Raw genomic sequence first — 16,715 nt, forward strand, 5'->3', positions numbered from 1 at the left:
GCATGCATAGCATAGCCATCTATACCAAGGGGTCGGCAACGGAAAGTAAGGGAGTAAGGGACGCTGCGCGGTTAGAACACCAGGGCGCGCCTGCCCGTGAACGCGAGCGTCGCTGAAGAAATGCAGATCGTTCAGCGACGGCGATGGGGAACTTCAATGAAGGATCTGCCGTATGACCAAATGGGAAGATAGACGTCAATGGGGAATTTTTAAAAAATATTTTCTTCCTTGAAACAAAAAAAATTGTAATGATGAAACTTGCCATGTAAGAACTATTTATTTGTTTTCCATTGAGGTATAAAGCTGATTTTCAATTGGAGCACCTCGTGGTGTAAATTGCGTCTTAATGATGACCAACACGACGATTTTCTGAAGTTCAATGATTTTTGTCGTAAAGTTTAGAAATTTAGTCGTCTGAAAATGTTTCTAACGCAAAATATACCTTCCGAAGGGTAAGTATTTAATACTCAGATATGCACACATAGCGGAATATTAAAGGGGGAAAATGCAAACATAGAACATTTTGGCGGTATGTCTGGAGGCGTATAAAAAATTGCAGTAATATATTATTGGGCTTCGAGCACCTTGCACTGACGCTTTTGCTTAATATATAAACGAAATTTCGTATTGAAACAAGAATTGCTACCGTTAGAATAAATTTTCTTACAAACAACACTCGCATGAAAGCCTGCGAAATACCGAAAACTCCTACGTTACCAAATTTTTTTCTCTCCGAAATATTGTAGCGATTTATTGTTTTCAATGTAAGAAATCAGCACGATTTTATTTTTCGTATACACTTGAGACGGTCGCCAAAGTTGCTGGGACGTTTGGCGTGGAATGACCCAGTTGGAAGTGCTTTAAAGGAGCATACGCTAAATTCTAGAATTATAAACGAATAAATAAATAAATAAATAAATAAATAAATAAATAAATAAATAAATAAATAAATGTCGGAGTGGAATGGCTGATTAATTTTTTAAGCTTGCTTTATATACGAGGTACATACGTACGACGTACAAATGATAGCTAGCAGAGGCGTGGGTTTTCCATTTGCCCAGATGAGAGGAGGGGAGGGCGGTGTAGCCGAATAAAACCGCCCAGTATGAGTAAATCTGGCACTGCTGAATTAAATTTGGCAGAAGCTTGTGCAAAAAAAAATCACACCATCTCCCACTAAAGGGCACCATGAGGCGATGCGAAGCAGCGTTTCGGCATGTAGAGCTCGCGTTTCCGAGGGGGAGTGGAGAGGGAAAGGGGAGAAAGGAAGTGGAGAGGGGAGGGGGAAATGGGAGAGGGAAAATAGAAAGGGGAAGTGGAGAGGGGGAGATGGGAAGTGGAGAGGGAGAGAAGGTGTATGGAGATGGCTTGCGCATGCGCAGTAAGGGTGGTCACGCCGCGCACCACCACCACCACCACCGGATTGAACTCCGCTATAAGATGTTTCACATCTAAAAACTTACACCATTATATTACGTGGCTAAACGCAGCCGCTATTTAGGGCTGCTAATTAAATTATGCGGCCCACCTACATTAACTGACGCCTCTGCTAGCTAGTAATTTAGTGACCAGCATTAAGTGCCCAAGAAGATATAGAATTAATTTAAGTAACAGTTAACCTTAACTATAGCTGGCTAATCTAAAAAAAAATCGGCCGTGGCCGCGAGGCTCAAACGTAGTCGACTCACCTTCGTTGAGTCGAAGTCGCTACTCGAAGCACACGTCGGTTACGTATCCGCTGGATCGCGGGTCCCAGAAGTCTTGTCCACACCAGCCGGCGGCAAGGTCCCAAACGACGTGAACATATAGGTCCAAAAGTCTTCGTCAGAAATCTTGATCAGCCTTTCGCGACGACTGCCGGAACCCGCGCAGACCGTCGGCAAAGTCGACGTCCACGGCGGCATCGACGACTTCGCAGCTCTAGGACGACGTGAACCAGTCCACCGGTACGGAAGACCTCGAAGCTCCAGGACTGGTACCGTTGCAACCGCAGCCGATGATCAAGACCACTCGTTAAAGACCTCGACCGCCATCAACCTGCGCGATTACCCTGTGAGTCGCACTTCCTAGACGTCCGCAGAGTTTCGGTGGGGGGGGGGGGGGTGCAGAACTCACCTGCAATCTGACGCCTTCTCGTGGCCATGTCCAGAGGTCTTCTGATTTCCCGCCCGAAGGAGCGGCGTTTTTATACCTCGGTACCTGGGGGCCTTGTTTTCCCTAACGCCCTATTGTTCTAGGTACTATGGGTATTGCACTGTCAAGGCTAGGCGTGTGAGGAAAAGGGGAAGACGACGCCCTAGAAGTTCCCCACGCGTCGTGAACGTACCGAGATTTTTGGCGCTAACGCCGGCTCCTCCCCGGGGTTTCCCGCCAATTTTTATGTGTCTTCCACGGTATAGTTGTCTGCCCGAGACTTTTTCTCGCGTCTCTTCGGCCGCTGAAAATGTTTCACAATCGGATAAAATACAGTAGCAGGCTCTCGACCGTGCAGCGACTGCGTTCAGCGGGCTTTTGACGCGAAGCTCGTATTTATTCAGCCGGCTCACTCGCGATGAACTCACCGTAATGATGTAGATTCGCGGTTAATTCGAACTCGGACGCGTTGAAACACGTCGTCGGGCGTCAGTAAACGTCAAGCAGTCGCGACGTGATCGTAGGTGAAGTCATGCCACGAAAAGTTTGAACAAAAGCAACCGCGCATCTCTTTTTTTTTTTTTTTTACGCCAGCGAACGATTGATCACGCACGGGTGTGCCACGAATGAACATGGAAATCTACGAGAAAGCATTAACATCAAGAAAAAGAAACACGAGAATCGATCGACATGCATCCGCGTTATAAACTTAGTGTAATTTGTTCAATAACAACGCCGAAAGCGTATTTTGTGGGCCTGCCTGAAAGCATCCCAGCTAAGTTGAATCGGAAAGCTGTGTTGGATAGTGCTGCTCATCTCGGCCCCCGACGACCACGAACGCGCCGTCCAGCAGGTAGAAGATGTCGCAAGAGCCCACGGACCACCGTCTAGGCAGGGTTGGCCTTCCCCACAAACTTTCCGGCAAACCACGAGTCATTTCATTTCATTCAGCCATAAACCACCCGCACGAGCGCTCGAAAACCTCTCGATGCTCGAAAAGAACTACACAAAAAAAAGATGGGGCGAGTCCAACCCAATATTTTAATAATCGCTTCCAGCGCGCTCTCTTTTGAGCTAACGCTGCTTGGTCCCGCCACTCAAACAACATGGCGTAACCCGGCGAGCTCCGAGCGAGGAAGGAAGGAAGAATGGCGGCCGCCGCGGCAGAGTAACCCGACCATCGATATAATTGTATCGGCTAGCGTTTCAATCGCGTAACGGCTAGAAACGATCGCGCGTTACACCGATGACGCGCCGGGATCGTACATCTCACTCATATACATCAGGCCGAACTACCAGCTAGGCAAACGCGCGAGCGAACGATATATTTCAAAGCGTACGATGGATGGATGAAGGCGTCCGTATGCGTCCGCACTGGCCGCCATGTTTTTCGCGGCGTCGAGCCGTAGCGGAGATCTCGGCCGATTGAACGAAGCCACCCCCAAGTCGATTCAGAAAGCGCGTCGGTTAACACAATAGTTCATCACGGTTCAGGTGTCGCCGGCGACACCTTTACGCGCAAATAAACAGCCAGGATCGGCACGCAACTGCTGTAACAAAGGGCTTTATCCAAACTCATATACGGGCCAACGACAGAAACCGTTAGTTTAAAGCTCGTGTCCGTCGTGTAGAGTCGATGCCGCGCGTATTTTTTTCGCACCAGCCGCGATCGACAAGCGTAGCACGTACCACAGTGCGCTAGTAAGTGTCCCATAGCTACAACTGCCAACTGCGGTTAATTAACAGCAGAAACTCGCCTTGGCCGCAACAAAAGTGTAGCCCCCGCCCACTCACTTCGCGAGTTGTGTGCACCGTTGGAAAACTCGTCGATCATGTCTACGTGGACCGTAGTCTCGCTTCGCAGCGGCAGCGTTCTTTCTCGACCAAGAACAAAGCTGTGATCGACAGTTTGTCGTTCCGACCTCGTCGACACGTATCGCTCGAGTCCCGTTGTGTTTCTCTTTATTCGCCGATAATCGGTGTAAATTTCGCGAGAGGCATCAGCCCCACCAGTTCAACCTCAAAACACCAGCCAACATGGCTCCAAATGCGTCCAAGATCAATCATAACGCTTTTCTAGGTCACCCAGTGGCGATCGGCTTCAAAGTATTTACCATCTGAACGCCTTCCGTCGAACCCATTCAATTTCGAACGATTCCAACGGTCACTCCCATTCAAACTCGCGCATCGCGACGGCTGCGCCTATTCTTTCATGTCTACGTGCCCGGCACTCGGAGATCCCATTGCTCCTATCACGCGCCCCTTAACCGGGGCCCCAGTTCAACGACACAGACACCTTTCATCAGCCTTCTTTCTATCATCTAGGTACTAATTTCGAACAAACAATCAAATGCGCGGGGACAATGCGACTCCACGATTTCCCGAAATCCGTCCGTTTTCCTTGAAGTTTGAATCGCGGCGCGCTTGACTGTGGTGGCCAGACCACCACTCTCTTGACGCCCGCAGTTCCCCAGGCCGGCTCGCGCTTTTTGAAATGGCCGCCTGTGTGGAGTCTTTTCGTCTTTGTTTTTTTTTTTATTCTCTTGTGTGCCTATTGGATTGTGTGATATCGGGGCGGAAAGAAACAAGGTGTGTAATGAGCTAACTAAGTTGTTCCTCTGATTTCGTGCGATGATCAGCTTTTCGCGAAGTGAATTAGGATTCCGCATAGGGATATTTGGGAAGTGAACTCGTTCAGCCTTTCAGCCGCTGGCGTGCCTATGCTTTCTTTTCGTTTTTGCTGCTCACGCGCGATCGTATATCGGAGTATTTTATTCATCTGCAAGAACACAAGTAGCGATGCCCTGTGAGTGTGACAGGATGTATGACTGCGCCTACGAGAAACAGGTACGTAATATGAGCTAACGCGTTTACGTGAAACCGTTTCGTCGTGTGTGAAATCATCTGAGGTAGATCCTAGACAATCAACTGCTCACTGCAATATATACAACTGCATTAAATCGGGTGGATGCTGCACTGTCATTATCTTGTGAGTTAGGCTGTGTATCGGGTACTGCAGAGTGAAATGTTGAGAGCTCGAGTGGTGTGGCCCTCATAGCACTAGCATATATTTCATCCGAAGAAGGGCAGGTACCAGCGCCATTAGGTCCGTGGAAAATGGTAGTTGTACAGTCTATTGACTAAGCGATGCCGCGTGGTAAGATCTATAAATTATTGCAAACATAGGCTAGTCATTAACGTTAAAATCCTTTGAAAAAGCTACGCGACGATTCGCCCTGTAATGCCCAAAAGGCGTTCTGGCTTGAGAAAAATTGTGAGAAATCACTCACCATATTTACTCTTCTTGTATAGTTCATTTTAAGAAAAAAAAGGGTGAAATCTTATTTCGAACATAACTTGATTACTCTTAATTAACATAATTAATTAATTTGATTAAAAGAGTAACTCAGTGTAATTTCATTATAACATGCTAAATATCCAATGACGGCTTTTCCATGAAGCTTCGACGGGTTTCTTACCTCTTTTGAGGCATTCAATGTATCTGATATGATACAGTGGGCATTACAGGGTTGTAATATTTTTTCACAGATCGTTATTTGATTAGTAGGATGCCGCGATCTTAGCAGAGGAGCAGCTGCTTCCGTGAAATTTAATGTATACCTTGTGATATTTTTTTCACAGCGTGAACACGAATGAGGGAAAATAATCTAAGTAATAAAGGTTGATCAAAACTCACGTGATGCTCAAATGAATGTGTGTGTGCCTACGGCGTACAGTGAGTTGCATGACCTCACTCTCACCTGACGTCACTATGGCCTCACAAATCGCCAATTTTTGTCACGTCATCATGATGTCATGATAGAATGTCACGCGATGTCATCACATGACATCGTCGCTTGGTCACAGGTGGGCCAATCTCGGAAGCAGTGCAAAACCACATAAGGTGCAGAAAGCTTGTAATGCCTCTGATCCCGGAGGCAGTGCAGAACCACGTTAGGTGCAGAAAGCTTGTAATGCCTCTGATCCCGGAGGCAGTGCAGAACCACGTTAGGTGCAGAAAGCTTTCGGGGAGGGGGGGGGGGGTGGAGGATCAATACAGTTGAACCCGCATATATTGATATCGCAAAAGACGGGAATTAGTTCGATATATCGTATATTTCGATATAAAACGTTTAAAGAATTTACCGTTTTTTCAATGAAAACCTCGTTGCGTGAGTTGGCTTCATTGCACTGCTTAGCACCAATGCAAGGAAGGCGGCTTCACAAATATACGTGAGGGATATTTTTTTTTTCTTTTTCGGTTTGCAGTTGGGGCGCGGTGAGTTTACACTTATGGGGGGGGGGGGGTTATACGCGAGAAAATATGGTATCGATGTAAACAGCTACTCAACAACTTCATACGCAGCTGTTCGTACTCGTCAGGCGCCGAAAGCCTCAAGTGTGAGAAACAGCGCTAAAAAGACGGGACAAGAAAGGACACGAGACCACGGCGCTGACTAACAACCAAATGTGCTTTATTCCTTCAGTCAGCATATATATACTTCACCACTAACGTAATGAAAATACAGAAAAAATTACAGCCTATCCACGGAGTGAATGATGATGAGTGGGCGAAGCTGAGGAGGTTCATCGGTAAACCGTGAATCTTCCGTGAATTTTGCCCAGTACATCAACACCGACGTGAGATCGGGCGCGTTTATACTAAAGGTTCGATGAGTTATGACGACTTGCAGCTCACTTTAATTTTACATGTACGCTGTGAATTTTCATTGTTTAGAAAACCATTGCTTTAGAAAACATCTGGCGTCTTTCGTTAAGCAGCTGGCGTTTTTCGTTTTGCTTTAGAAACATCTGGCGTTCTTTCGTTTTGCTTTTACAAAACATCTGGCGTCTTTCGTTGGTTTATTTCATCAATCAACGGCGTTTTGAACAAAATTTTTTATTGTTTAATCACGCACAGGAGAAATCTCACCAGGCACTACCTTGGAGGTAAACAATGGCTGCTAATGGGAATGAGAGACAGAAGAAGTCGGCTTTTAGCTAACACTTACACTTCTACTTCTACTAACTTTTCCTACTGGAACATGCCAATGGCTGCTAATGGGGAATGAGAGACAGAAGAATTCGGCTTTTAGTTAACGCGCACGCTGCGAATTTTTTATTGTTCAACAACGCACAGGAAAAATCTCCTACCGGCACCACCTTGGAGGTCAAAGCGTATGACTGGTTACGCACTACGACTACTACTACGACTACGAGGGACGAACGGGTGCCGCCTTAAGGAGCTTCGCCCCTAAAACTCAGCCTGCGCACCCTCAGCCTGTTTCTCACCCGTAATCATGAACCAACCAGCCCAAATGCGTACCCTCAAGTGTGCCTTGGCCCTAATGTCGGCCTTGTTCTTCAATACCGTACACCGCGTACTTGGAATGCTGTACTCAGCGGCGGCGTCAACAGTTCTTTTCTCCACGCTCGACTGTACTGCGGTAGTTTCTAGTCGCTCCACGCGGCGCACCCCTAATCACGCCACTCCTTCTCCGAAATTCGTGCAGGAAAGCCTCCTTCCGCTAAAAAAAGCCAAAACTTGAGAGGGAAAGCCAACTTCTTAAGGTGTTTCGATCCGCCCATGTTCGATGATATGAAGTGCTCGAGTATTTTTGTTCGATGTGTCCCTATAATTTTTTCTTATGAATTGACGTTACAGCATTGGCGTATTCAGAAATAGTTCGAAATAAAGGATAGTTCGATATAGACAGGTTCGACTGCTATTTGAGAGCTTTGAGAAGGATTTCATCTTGTAAGGAGAGTTTGTAGAGGATTCGGCAGACATGTTTCCGCTGGTTCTTCATGGTGTGACCTGGGTCCAGCAGACAGCGGAGAAATGTCCTGGTGTTCTTTAGGGTGAGACAGTCACTCCTGCGGTCGCATATCTGTCCCGGCCCATTGCCGGCGTGCCAACCGCATATATCTGCCAACGATTCCGATTTGCCCGGGAGACTCCTGATTTCTGACAAGGCCTCCCGAACGTACGGACGCGGACACAGAAAATTAATTGAATTAGTTCAGTGAAAGAGCAGAATGTTTTCCAGTGTGTATCAACTACAGAGCCGTCTCATTTCACTCATCAGTTGACTTTTCACTATTCACTAGCACATCATCTCAGTAGGGAAGGGCTGACATCACTCCGCTGTGTGCGCCGCGCCTTCCTCTCGCCCAGTGACGCTCGCGTCACGCGCGCGCTCGGTGGTCACTCCGGCTCCGTGGTAACGCCAGCGCCAGGCGGAGTGTCACGTGCGCTTCGCGTGGCGCTCGCTTGGCGGCGCGCTGGTGTCCTCCATATTAGAGTTACTGCATACGCTACCTTTAGGTAGCAGATTTGCGCATCTGTCTTCCAAACGCCGCTAGCAACCATGCGTTTCGGAGAAGTTGACGCTGGGGCCAAGTTTTTGTATTTCTCGTTGGCGCCGCTGCAGTGAACTGGATTGACACTAGTCATTCACATTAAAGTAAATCACCGGTCTTCGACACGCCAAACTTGTCGACCGGTGACCCGGTAGGCATGTCGCCTGCAAAAACGGAGTGAGTCTTCGCGACATAGCCATGGTTGCTAGCCAGATCTATGCGCAACTCTGCTACCCAAAGGTAGCATATACAGTAACTCTACTCCATATTAAAGCCTCTCTACCATCGGAAAAGTACTGCTTTCTCTTGATCTACGCCGCTTCCTCCTCTCCACGCCTCCGATAGGGCGGCGGCGGTCACGTGGTAGCGCGCGTCCTTTTTCTTGGTATTTTGTTTTCTCCGCCTCTCGGCGCCATGTTGAAAGCTCCAAAGCGCCGCTGTGTTGTGTGTTCGCCGCATGCAAAGTGCTCGCGTGCCTCTCACCCGTTTTGTCGCGATGCCGGGTTGCTGAGCGTTCGGCTGCCATAACCGCGACACCCAAGTGAAAAAAAAAATGGCTGATCCCTCCTTCGTAGGAATCGGTATAACATGAAAGCGAAACGTGTCGTCACAGAAGTAGTTTAGTCTTTATAGTGCATTGGTATATGAGAGCTTGTACAATGTCCACTGTTGTTTGGCAGATATAGCATCGCACTCACGTTGACGCCTAGTGGCACATCTCCGTACCGACGACAAACGCCCATGATCATGATTTAACCCTTGCAGTAGCTGAAGTTCTTAACACATACGTGAACACCGCATATGCTGAATCCCGCGCAAAGATGGCATCAACAAGTACATTATGAACACTAATGCTCGGTATGCACTCCTTCAAAGCGTCGTGAAATGCGAAGAGAAACGCTACGCGCGTCGTGTCTTCCCTCTAGCATCGCCGTTACTTGTCAATGGGATGGTCGTTGCAACGGCGCGTTTTTTTAGATGCGAAGTATCTTATGGCGGAGTTCAATCCGGTGGTGGTGGTGTGCGGCGTGACCACCCTTACTGCGCATGCGCATACCCACTGCACTCACCATCTCCCCTCTCCTCACCCCTCTCCCATTTCCCTCTCCCCTCCCTCTCTCCACGTCCCCTCTCCCCTCCCTCTTTCCACTCTTCCTCTGAAACGCGGGCTAGACATGCCGAAATTCTCTCCTGCGCAATGCCGCGATGAGCAGCAGCGCATGCGCGTCCCCTCCCCCTCTCTTTCCTCTCCTATACTGCCCCCCTCGCACGCCTGCCGACTGCGTTCCCCGCTCGCCCTGTGAGAATTAACGGCCAGGCTAGAGGGAAGACAAGACGCGCGTAGCATTCCTCTTTGTGTTCCACGACGCGAGGTCGGTAGCATGCCCAAAGAACGCAGAACGCGATCGTGCAAGTGCTCCGGCTTCGCATCGTCTCATGGTCCCCTTTAGCGGGAAATGGTGTAATTTTTTTAGGAGCTTGCTCCTTATGCTCGCGCCTTGTCCGTTATCGGCGGCGTGTACACTAGTTCTCATTGGTCCCGCCATGAGCGCAGCTGCGCTCTCTCCGTTGATTTCAAGAATGCTCAATAGATGGCGCGCCGCCGCTCAAGGCGGCGCGCACCACGCTCGGCGCGTGCGCTAGTTAGATAGGTGACTGCTCGAGGGCCGCGCCTCTCGTTTGGCGTTCGCGTTTGGCGCGCTTCCTTTCTCTTCGCTGGGAGCTCACTCGGTGAACACTCTTCATCGCCGCTCCGCAGCATGAACACCCCAGCCAAGGCAGCAGCGCGGCGGGCTCGCAACGCAGCAGCTACTCGGGCTCGCTGCCAAGACTCTGCGGTGAGAGCCCGGGAGGCCGACGCGAAGAGGGCTAATGTATGTACAACAACGTTACCACGTCTATATATGATGGTAGAGGAATGTGTACGGAGCATTCGCTGGTTACCCGATCATCTCCGAGCAAGCTCATGTAACATTATTCACTTCGTGGATATGGCGGTGATTTTTTGTGTTTTTTCGAGCCTGGTGGCACAGATGTCACCGCCCCGTTATAAAGGGGACGCTCATAGCATCCATCCATCCAAGGTCACTGTGAGAGGCAAGTGTGAAAGATTAAAGGCACGTTCATATCGCCTCCGTAATGTGTTTGGCGGTAGCTCAGTGGGCTAAACGCCCGCCGCCCATCGTCGCGGACCCGGAGGTCATGGGTTCGGTTCCCGTTAACGGAACTTTTTTTATTCATTTTGCTGACGTACTTCCGTGACGGAAATACGTCATGAAAGTCTTGGTGGACCCCGGCATAAAATATTTTCGTGTTAAAAGCTTTTCGCCATTCCGCGCGGAAATGAGAATGAAGCTCGTCGCAAGTCTGGAGCAAACTTCGAGCCGAGATCGGCGCGGCTTTCTGAGGTAAGTGTTTGTACGTTTTTACTCTTGAGTGCAGTAGCGTACCCAGGGGGCGGCACACCGGGCCCGTGCCCCCCCCCCCCCACCGAATTTTCTTTTTTTTTTTTTGCCATGGCATACAGAGCACAAAATGACACTCGACCACATCTGCCTGCCCGGTCCTCACTTCAGATCGAGGAGGTTCCCACCCCCCTCCACCCCCAAAAAAACATGCGGGCAGTTTGCGCTAAGTCGTGCAAAGCTTGGCAGAACGAAGCACGGGCCCGTCGCCGCTCGTACTTCCCGTCGAACGACGCGCCTAGCTTCGTGATGCGCGGATTCCTCGTCGGGAGTACGCAGCCGGGCTCTGCACTATAGAGTGGAGGTTGCGCGCGATGTCTCCATCGTTGGGCGTGGCTTAGCTACTGCGCATGCGCAGCTCGGCCAGATGGTGCGGTATCTGGTCGCCAGACGACGCGATGCTCGCTTCCTCTTTCTTTATATCTTATTTCTCTCTCTTTCGTTGATGTTCTCTGTCTCTCTTTCGGTTTCTACATTTCTTTCTCTCTTTCTCATTCTTTCTGTGCTACGCTTTACTCTTTCCCCTCCCCCTTTCTCTCCCCCTCACCATCACATCTCTCCTCCTCACGCTCACTTCCCTTTCCCACCACCTTGCTACACTACACTATATAAGGCTATGCTTTGCTCGGCTAGCCTACCTGGATTGCCGAGTGGTTAGGACGCTCGCCTTCACATCGAGGGTACGCGGGTTCGAATCCCGCCTGGTGGATTTTTTTTTCGGCAAGAATTTTTCTCTTTGTCTATATATTTCTTTCCGCCTGTCTATCTGTTTGTCTCTTTCTTCCTCTCTCTCTCTCTCTCTGTATTCGTTCTCAGGAAACCGCGCAGTGGCACATACCCGTTAATATGATAGTTTTCTGCGATCGACTCGCAAGGAACGATTTGCTAAAGAGCTTCGCTGTTCAATATTTCTGCCTACGCCACTGCTTGAGTGGTGTCTTGCTTTGCCGTACGGCGTAAGTGATGTACTACTTCCTCAATGTCACGCGAAATTTTGTGTCATTTGTCACGCACCAAGACAGTCGCTCGCTCGAGCAAGTAACTTTTGTGGCTATAGGAAGTGGCAGTACATCAGGCGATGCAGCCTCGTTACGCGCCGCAAGATCAAGACCCCTGGTCGTCTCCATAACTTCTAATATACCAAAATTGGCACTGCAGAGGATCAGTGTATGACGAACACGATTCACTGGTGATGATATGAATAACGCAAAATACCTGTCGCGTATGTCATGAAACCCTTTTCCTCAGTCACGTGTGGCACATACCCGCATACCAAAGTTCATGTTATGCGGGTATGTGCCACAGGTGATAACAGCCTCAGTCAACGTAGTAACCGCGAACATACACATTGAGACGGAAGGAAAGTGATAATAATAATAATTCTTGGGGTTTTACGTCCCAAAACCACGATATGATTATGAGAGACGCCATAGTGAAGGGGCTCCGGAAATTTGAACCATCTGGTATTCCTTAACGTGCACTGACATCGCACAGTACACGGGCCCCTAGCATTTCGCCTCCATCGAAGTGCGATTGCCGCAGCCGGCATCGAGTCCGCGACATTCGAGTCAGCAGCCGAGCACCGTAACCACTACACCGCAGCGGCCGACGCAAGGAAAGTATGGTAGCTGAAGACAGAGCACCCCTGGAAGACACTGGGCTACCATCCACTCGTCCACGTGGTCTACAACGTGTACCACGTTGATTACGCAAAAACTGGGGTCATTGCTTCCTACAATACATCTCCTGAGAGGACCATGTCGCTCATGATTACCGGTGACTTCAGCATTTATTTATCAAAACGAACGCCTGGCTCTTAGACGGCATGAAAGACGGCTTGGATGTGGGCAGGGCATCTAAAGACCTCGGTGCCACGTCCACGACAGAAGGCATCATAGATCATTTCTTCGTAAAAGCCATCCGCGGTTTCCACCAGCTCTACTATACCTCGCACTTCACTAATCTTAGACCGTTCGTAGCCGCGATCACGAACGGATCCGATAACAAGTCCTGTCCAGCTGCCGGTGCTCACTGATCACGGTGATGATGACCTTATTCAAGAACTTCCAAGAACCCCTTCCACATATGCACACGGGTTCGTCAATCGTGCGTGCGTTCTCCGTCATAACGGATAAGTATAAACATAACAATTGTAACGCGACTCTAACAACTGCAACTGGGACTGTAACGTACGTGCAGTGCGCCTGCGCGTGCCACTCGGCTGTGTATATATCTAGAGAAACTTTTCTGAATAAAGCTTAGTTGCGAGTAGCAATTGCCCTGTGCATCTGTGTTCCTTCATTGTCCTATTCGAATTCGCGCTATCCAGTATTGAAGAATATAAGCACTACATATCAGCTTACTGCGTTTGGTGTTGGTAACACCTATGTTGCTGTCGGCATCGTTAAGCAACTGTAAACAAATGGTTATGTATTACATGTGCGACTCTTCAAAATATATGTGTGCGCATACCATTTGCGCATTTCTCTAGTGCCATTCCGTAACGTTTCGCTCAATGTGAAAAACTGCAACACAGTCACCTTCCTGTGGGAATTCCCACCTTCCGTGGGATCTGCCGAATTTTTTTTTTCATCAAACTTGTTTTATGTGTCTATAGGATCACTTCGAAGAAAATCAGTTTGAGCCACTTATCCTCAACAAATTCAGAATCAAGAAGTTGAAGACTTCTTGATTCCGAAACTGTATTCAGCCACAGGAAGCAACCCCGGCCGAGAAAGCCACCAGCTCAACGTAAGCTTACACGTTTGCAAGTGTTAAAATTGTACAAAATGTGTATTGTCCTCACTGACCATGCGCCGAAAGCATTTGCGATTGATTCAAGGCCAGATTGGACTTGGTGAAAAATGCGAAAATTCTCATGATGAAAATATTTATTGTGCATTTAACCGGTTGTTTTGATGGGTACTGTCGTCACAATTCTCTCGTCCCACTTCCGGCAGGGACCTCTTTTTTCGTACCACCACGATCTTATGTCGGCGTACGACGAAGAACGTTCGACTTCCACACTGTTGTGCAACTTTTTACAAAGGTCGCAGCAGGCGCCCTCCCACCCGACCGCATTGTGACGTTCTTTCCAAGCGAAGTAAGAGGCGTACTCCGTGTAATTCTGCGACAGCTTTAACAGATGCTCCGCCAGGTGTTTCGGAGATTCGAACGAAAGCGCGTCAATATAGGAACGATTGGGCGCCATTTGGCTGTAATTTGCTCCTCCGAATACAACTGGCACGATGTCGTGTAGAAGTGCGTTGAAAAGCTTTTCGGTTACGTAATCTGGACATATCGAGTTTTCGAAAGCGAGCATGAAGAAATAGGTTTGTTCGAACTTAGCTAAACACTCATTCTCAACCGATTTAGGGCACTTGTATCGGCCACAGTGTCCGTACACATCGACGTCCATGTGTTTCCTCAGTTCAGCGACGTAGCGTTCTCGTCCACCGCTGGTGACGCAATTGCTGACGGCCCACACCGCAGTTTTGTTCTTGGACTTCCATAGGGCTCTCAAGTCTCTCTTGGGGCGAGTAGCGTTGGCGTCACGTGGTACAACACTACCGGACGGCACGTAAACGTCGGAGTCGCTCCTGTACGTCATGGTCCAGTTGAACATGCCGGGCGGGAGGACCTTAAGGTTAAAGTAGGTGTGTGGCGGCGATTCCATGAAGAAGAACACCCATTTCTGCGAACTTGTGCGATTCGGCGGAAGGTTCGCGAGGTCCAGATCGCGCACGTGGAAAACGACGGCGTCGCTATATTCTATGAGACGTCGGTCTCTGGTGACGACGCACTTAGCTGGGCAGTTCCTCAGCAACACTTCGCCGATCATCTTGCCCTTCAGCGCGCCGTCCCATTTACCAAAGTACGGGGTCCATATCATAATCCTTCGCAGTGCCGTCCTCAAAGCACTGTGTTTTCTTGGCTTGAAAAAAGAGGATGCAAATATCTTCAGCTCGGGCACTCGTCTCGTTCGCGTTATTGCGTAGCAAAGCAGGACTGCGGCTACTAACATGAAGAGTAAGTGATATTTGCCCTGAATGGGCATGGTGGGAAGCGTCATCTGCATGGTCACGCGAAAGTCAAGCGGGATCCTCCAACCTGCGATAATAAAAGCATTAAGAAGGTTTTAATTGACGTGAGTCCAAGTTAAAGGGGTCATGAACCACTTTTCCAAGTAATGATCTAACGACCTCGGTATCGCAGTTTACTGCCTCCCGAATCGATTGCCGCAAAAATTTCTCGAATCCGTCAAGAATCAGCGGAGTTACGGGGGTTTGGCGCACGCTCCCAGCGCTTTCTCTCTTTTCTCGTGCCGACGAGCGCACTGGAAGCTAGACAGGGAGGGATGGCATGGGGGAAAGAAGTTACGTCAGCGCGCGTCATGAAACGCGATCGCTCTCCCGCTGTGATTCGCTTGCGCGAGTGCGGCTACCGTGTACTGAGGAGTGCGGCGCCGGCAAGTGGCGGCATCCCGCGGCAAGAAGCGCATCTGATCCGAACGCCGCTCTCGATTTACGTTGGCTATCGGCCAATGAGGATGCTATGTCTCTTGCGACGTAAACTGGCAGATCCGCGACGTCAACGGGCAGACGCCCCGTCCACCGACGAGAGTGAGAACCGGCCTCTGTTTGAAAAGAGGGCGCCTGAGGAAACGGCAACTTCGCGCTCCGCTTGTGGCCTTTACGCGGCGCGCACGACTGTAATATTTGTCAGAGCAGTTCATAGCCGTGTCAGCTTTCCGCAGGATCTGTTTTTTCAACAAGCCCAAGGGGTGATTCATGACCCCTTTAACCTATATTAAGAACATCATTAGAGAAGCCCTGTTACACGAAAGCACCTGCGGAACGTCAGTGTCGTGTGTTGGGCTCGGTGGCGGTGCGACGAAAAGGTGATTGTTTAAAGGCGCTATACTGAAACACTGCAACGTGCTCAGGTTTAAATGTTCGTGGGCTCGGAGCCGGCCTATTTCTGCCATTGCTATTAGTAGCTTGACCGTTCTCACTATTCGCCGTAGACGAAGAAATTGACTTGAAATCTATCTATCTATCTATCTATCTATCTATCTATCTATCTATCTATCTATCTATCTATCTATCTATCTATCTATCTATCTATCTATCTATCTATCTATCTATCTAGCCGCCTACGACATTGCGCTCATGTGGCCGTTTCGTTAGCCTCATGCCGGGTGTCCCAGCTATCTTTAGCCCAAGGGTTAAATACAATATTAGAGGCAGGCGAGTGAAATCAGTTACAGATTGCTGACAGCCACCTTGCGTACTACAGACAATTTCTTTATTTGTAATTAATTTGTTAATTAGGATTATTTAACTAAATATCTAAGTACTGACTTTAGGCAAGAAATGCGACTTGCAAAGTTCGAGAGCGTCTTCAGAAACCCCCATTGCATTATTTGCGATAAAGAAAGCCTCACGTATACCATTTTTTCCAAGCTGCAAAGAAACCCCGTGAAATAAAAGAAAAGAACCGCGTACGTGACTAACGCATTCGCGCGCAGCGAAGGTGCTGCTCTCAGCCGTGGTTCGAGCGAACAAAATCAGCTGCGGCCGCGACTCGCCGGCTCCGTTGCAGGCCGATAAGTTGGCGGTGGTTTCTTGGCCCGCGTCAGCCAGTTGGCACGCGTGACGGTGCAAGTTGTAGCGAGTCCTGGCCAAGAAACCATCGTTAACTTATCGGCCTACCGCTACAACGGAGCCGGCGAGTCGCGGCCGAAGTTGATTT

At 49.1% G+C, this 16,715-nt stretch overlaps 1 protein-coding gene across 1 annotated transcript; it reads right to left on the reverse strand.

Moving 5' to 3' along the window:
* Positions 1-13,863: 13,863 nt before the first annotated feature.
* On the reverse strand, positions 13,864-15,039 carry LOC125760224 (alpha-(1,3)-fucosyltransferase C-like). The gene has a single exon (XM_049420018.1). It carries the CDS (start codon positions 15,037-15,039, stop codon positions 13,864-13,866), a length of 1,176 nt encoding a protein of 391 aa, XP_049275975.1.
* Positions 15,040-16,715: the final 1,676 nt, after the last annotated feature.

The sequence above is a fragment of the Rhipicephalus sanguineus genome, chromosome 10 (genome assembly GCF_013339695.2).
Source record: "Rhipicephalus sanguineus isolate Rsan-2018 chromosome 10, BIME_Rsan_1.4, whole genome shotgun sequence".
NCBI lineage: Eukaryota > Metazoa > Arthropoda > Arachnida > Ixodida > Ixodidae > Rhipicephalus > Rhipicephalus sanguineus.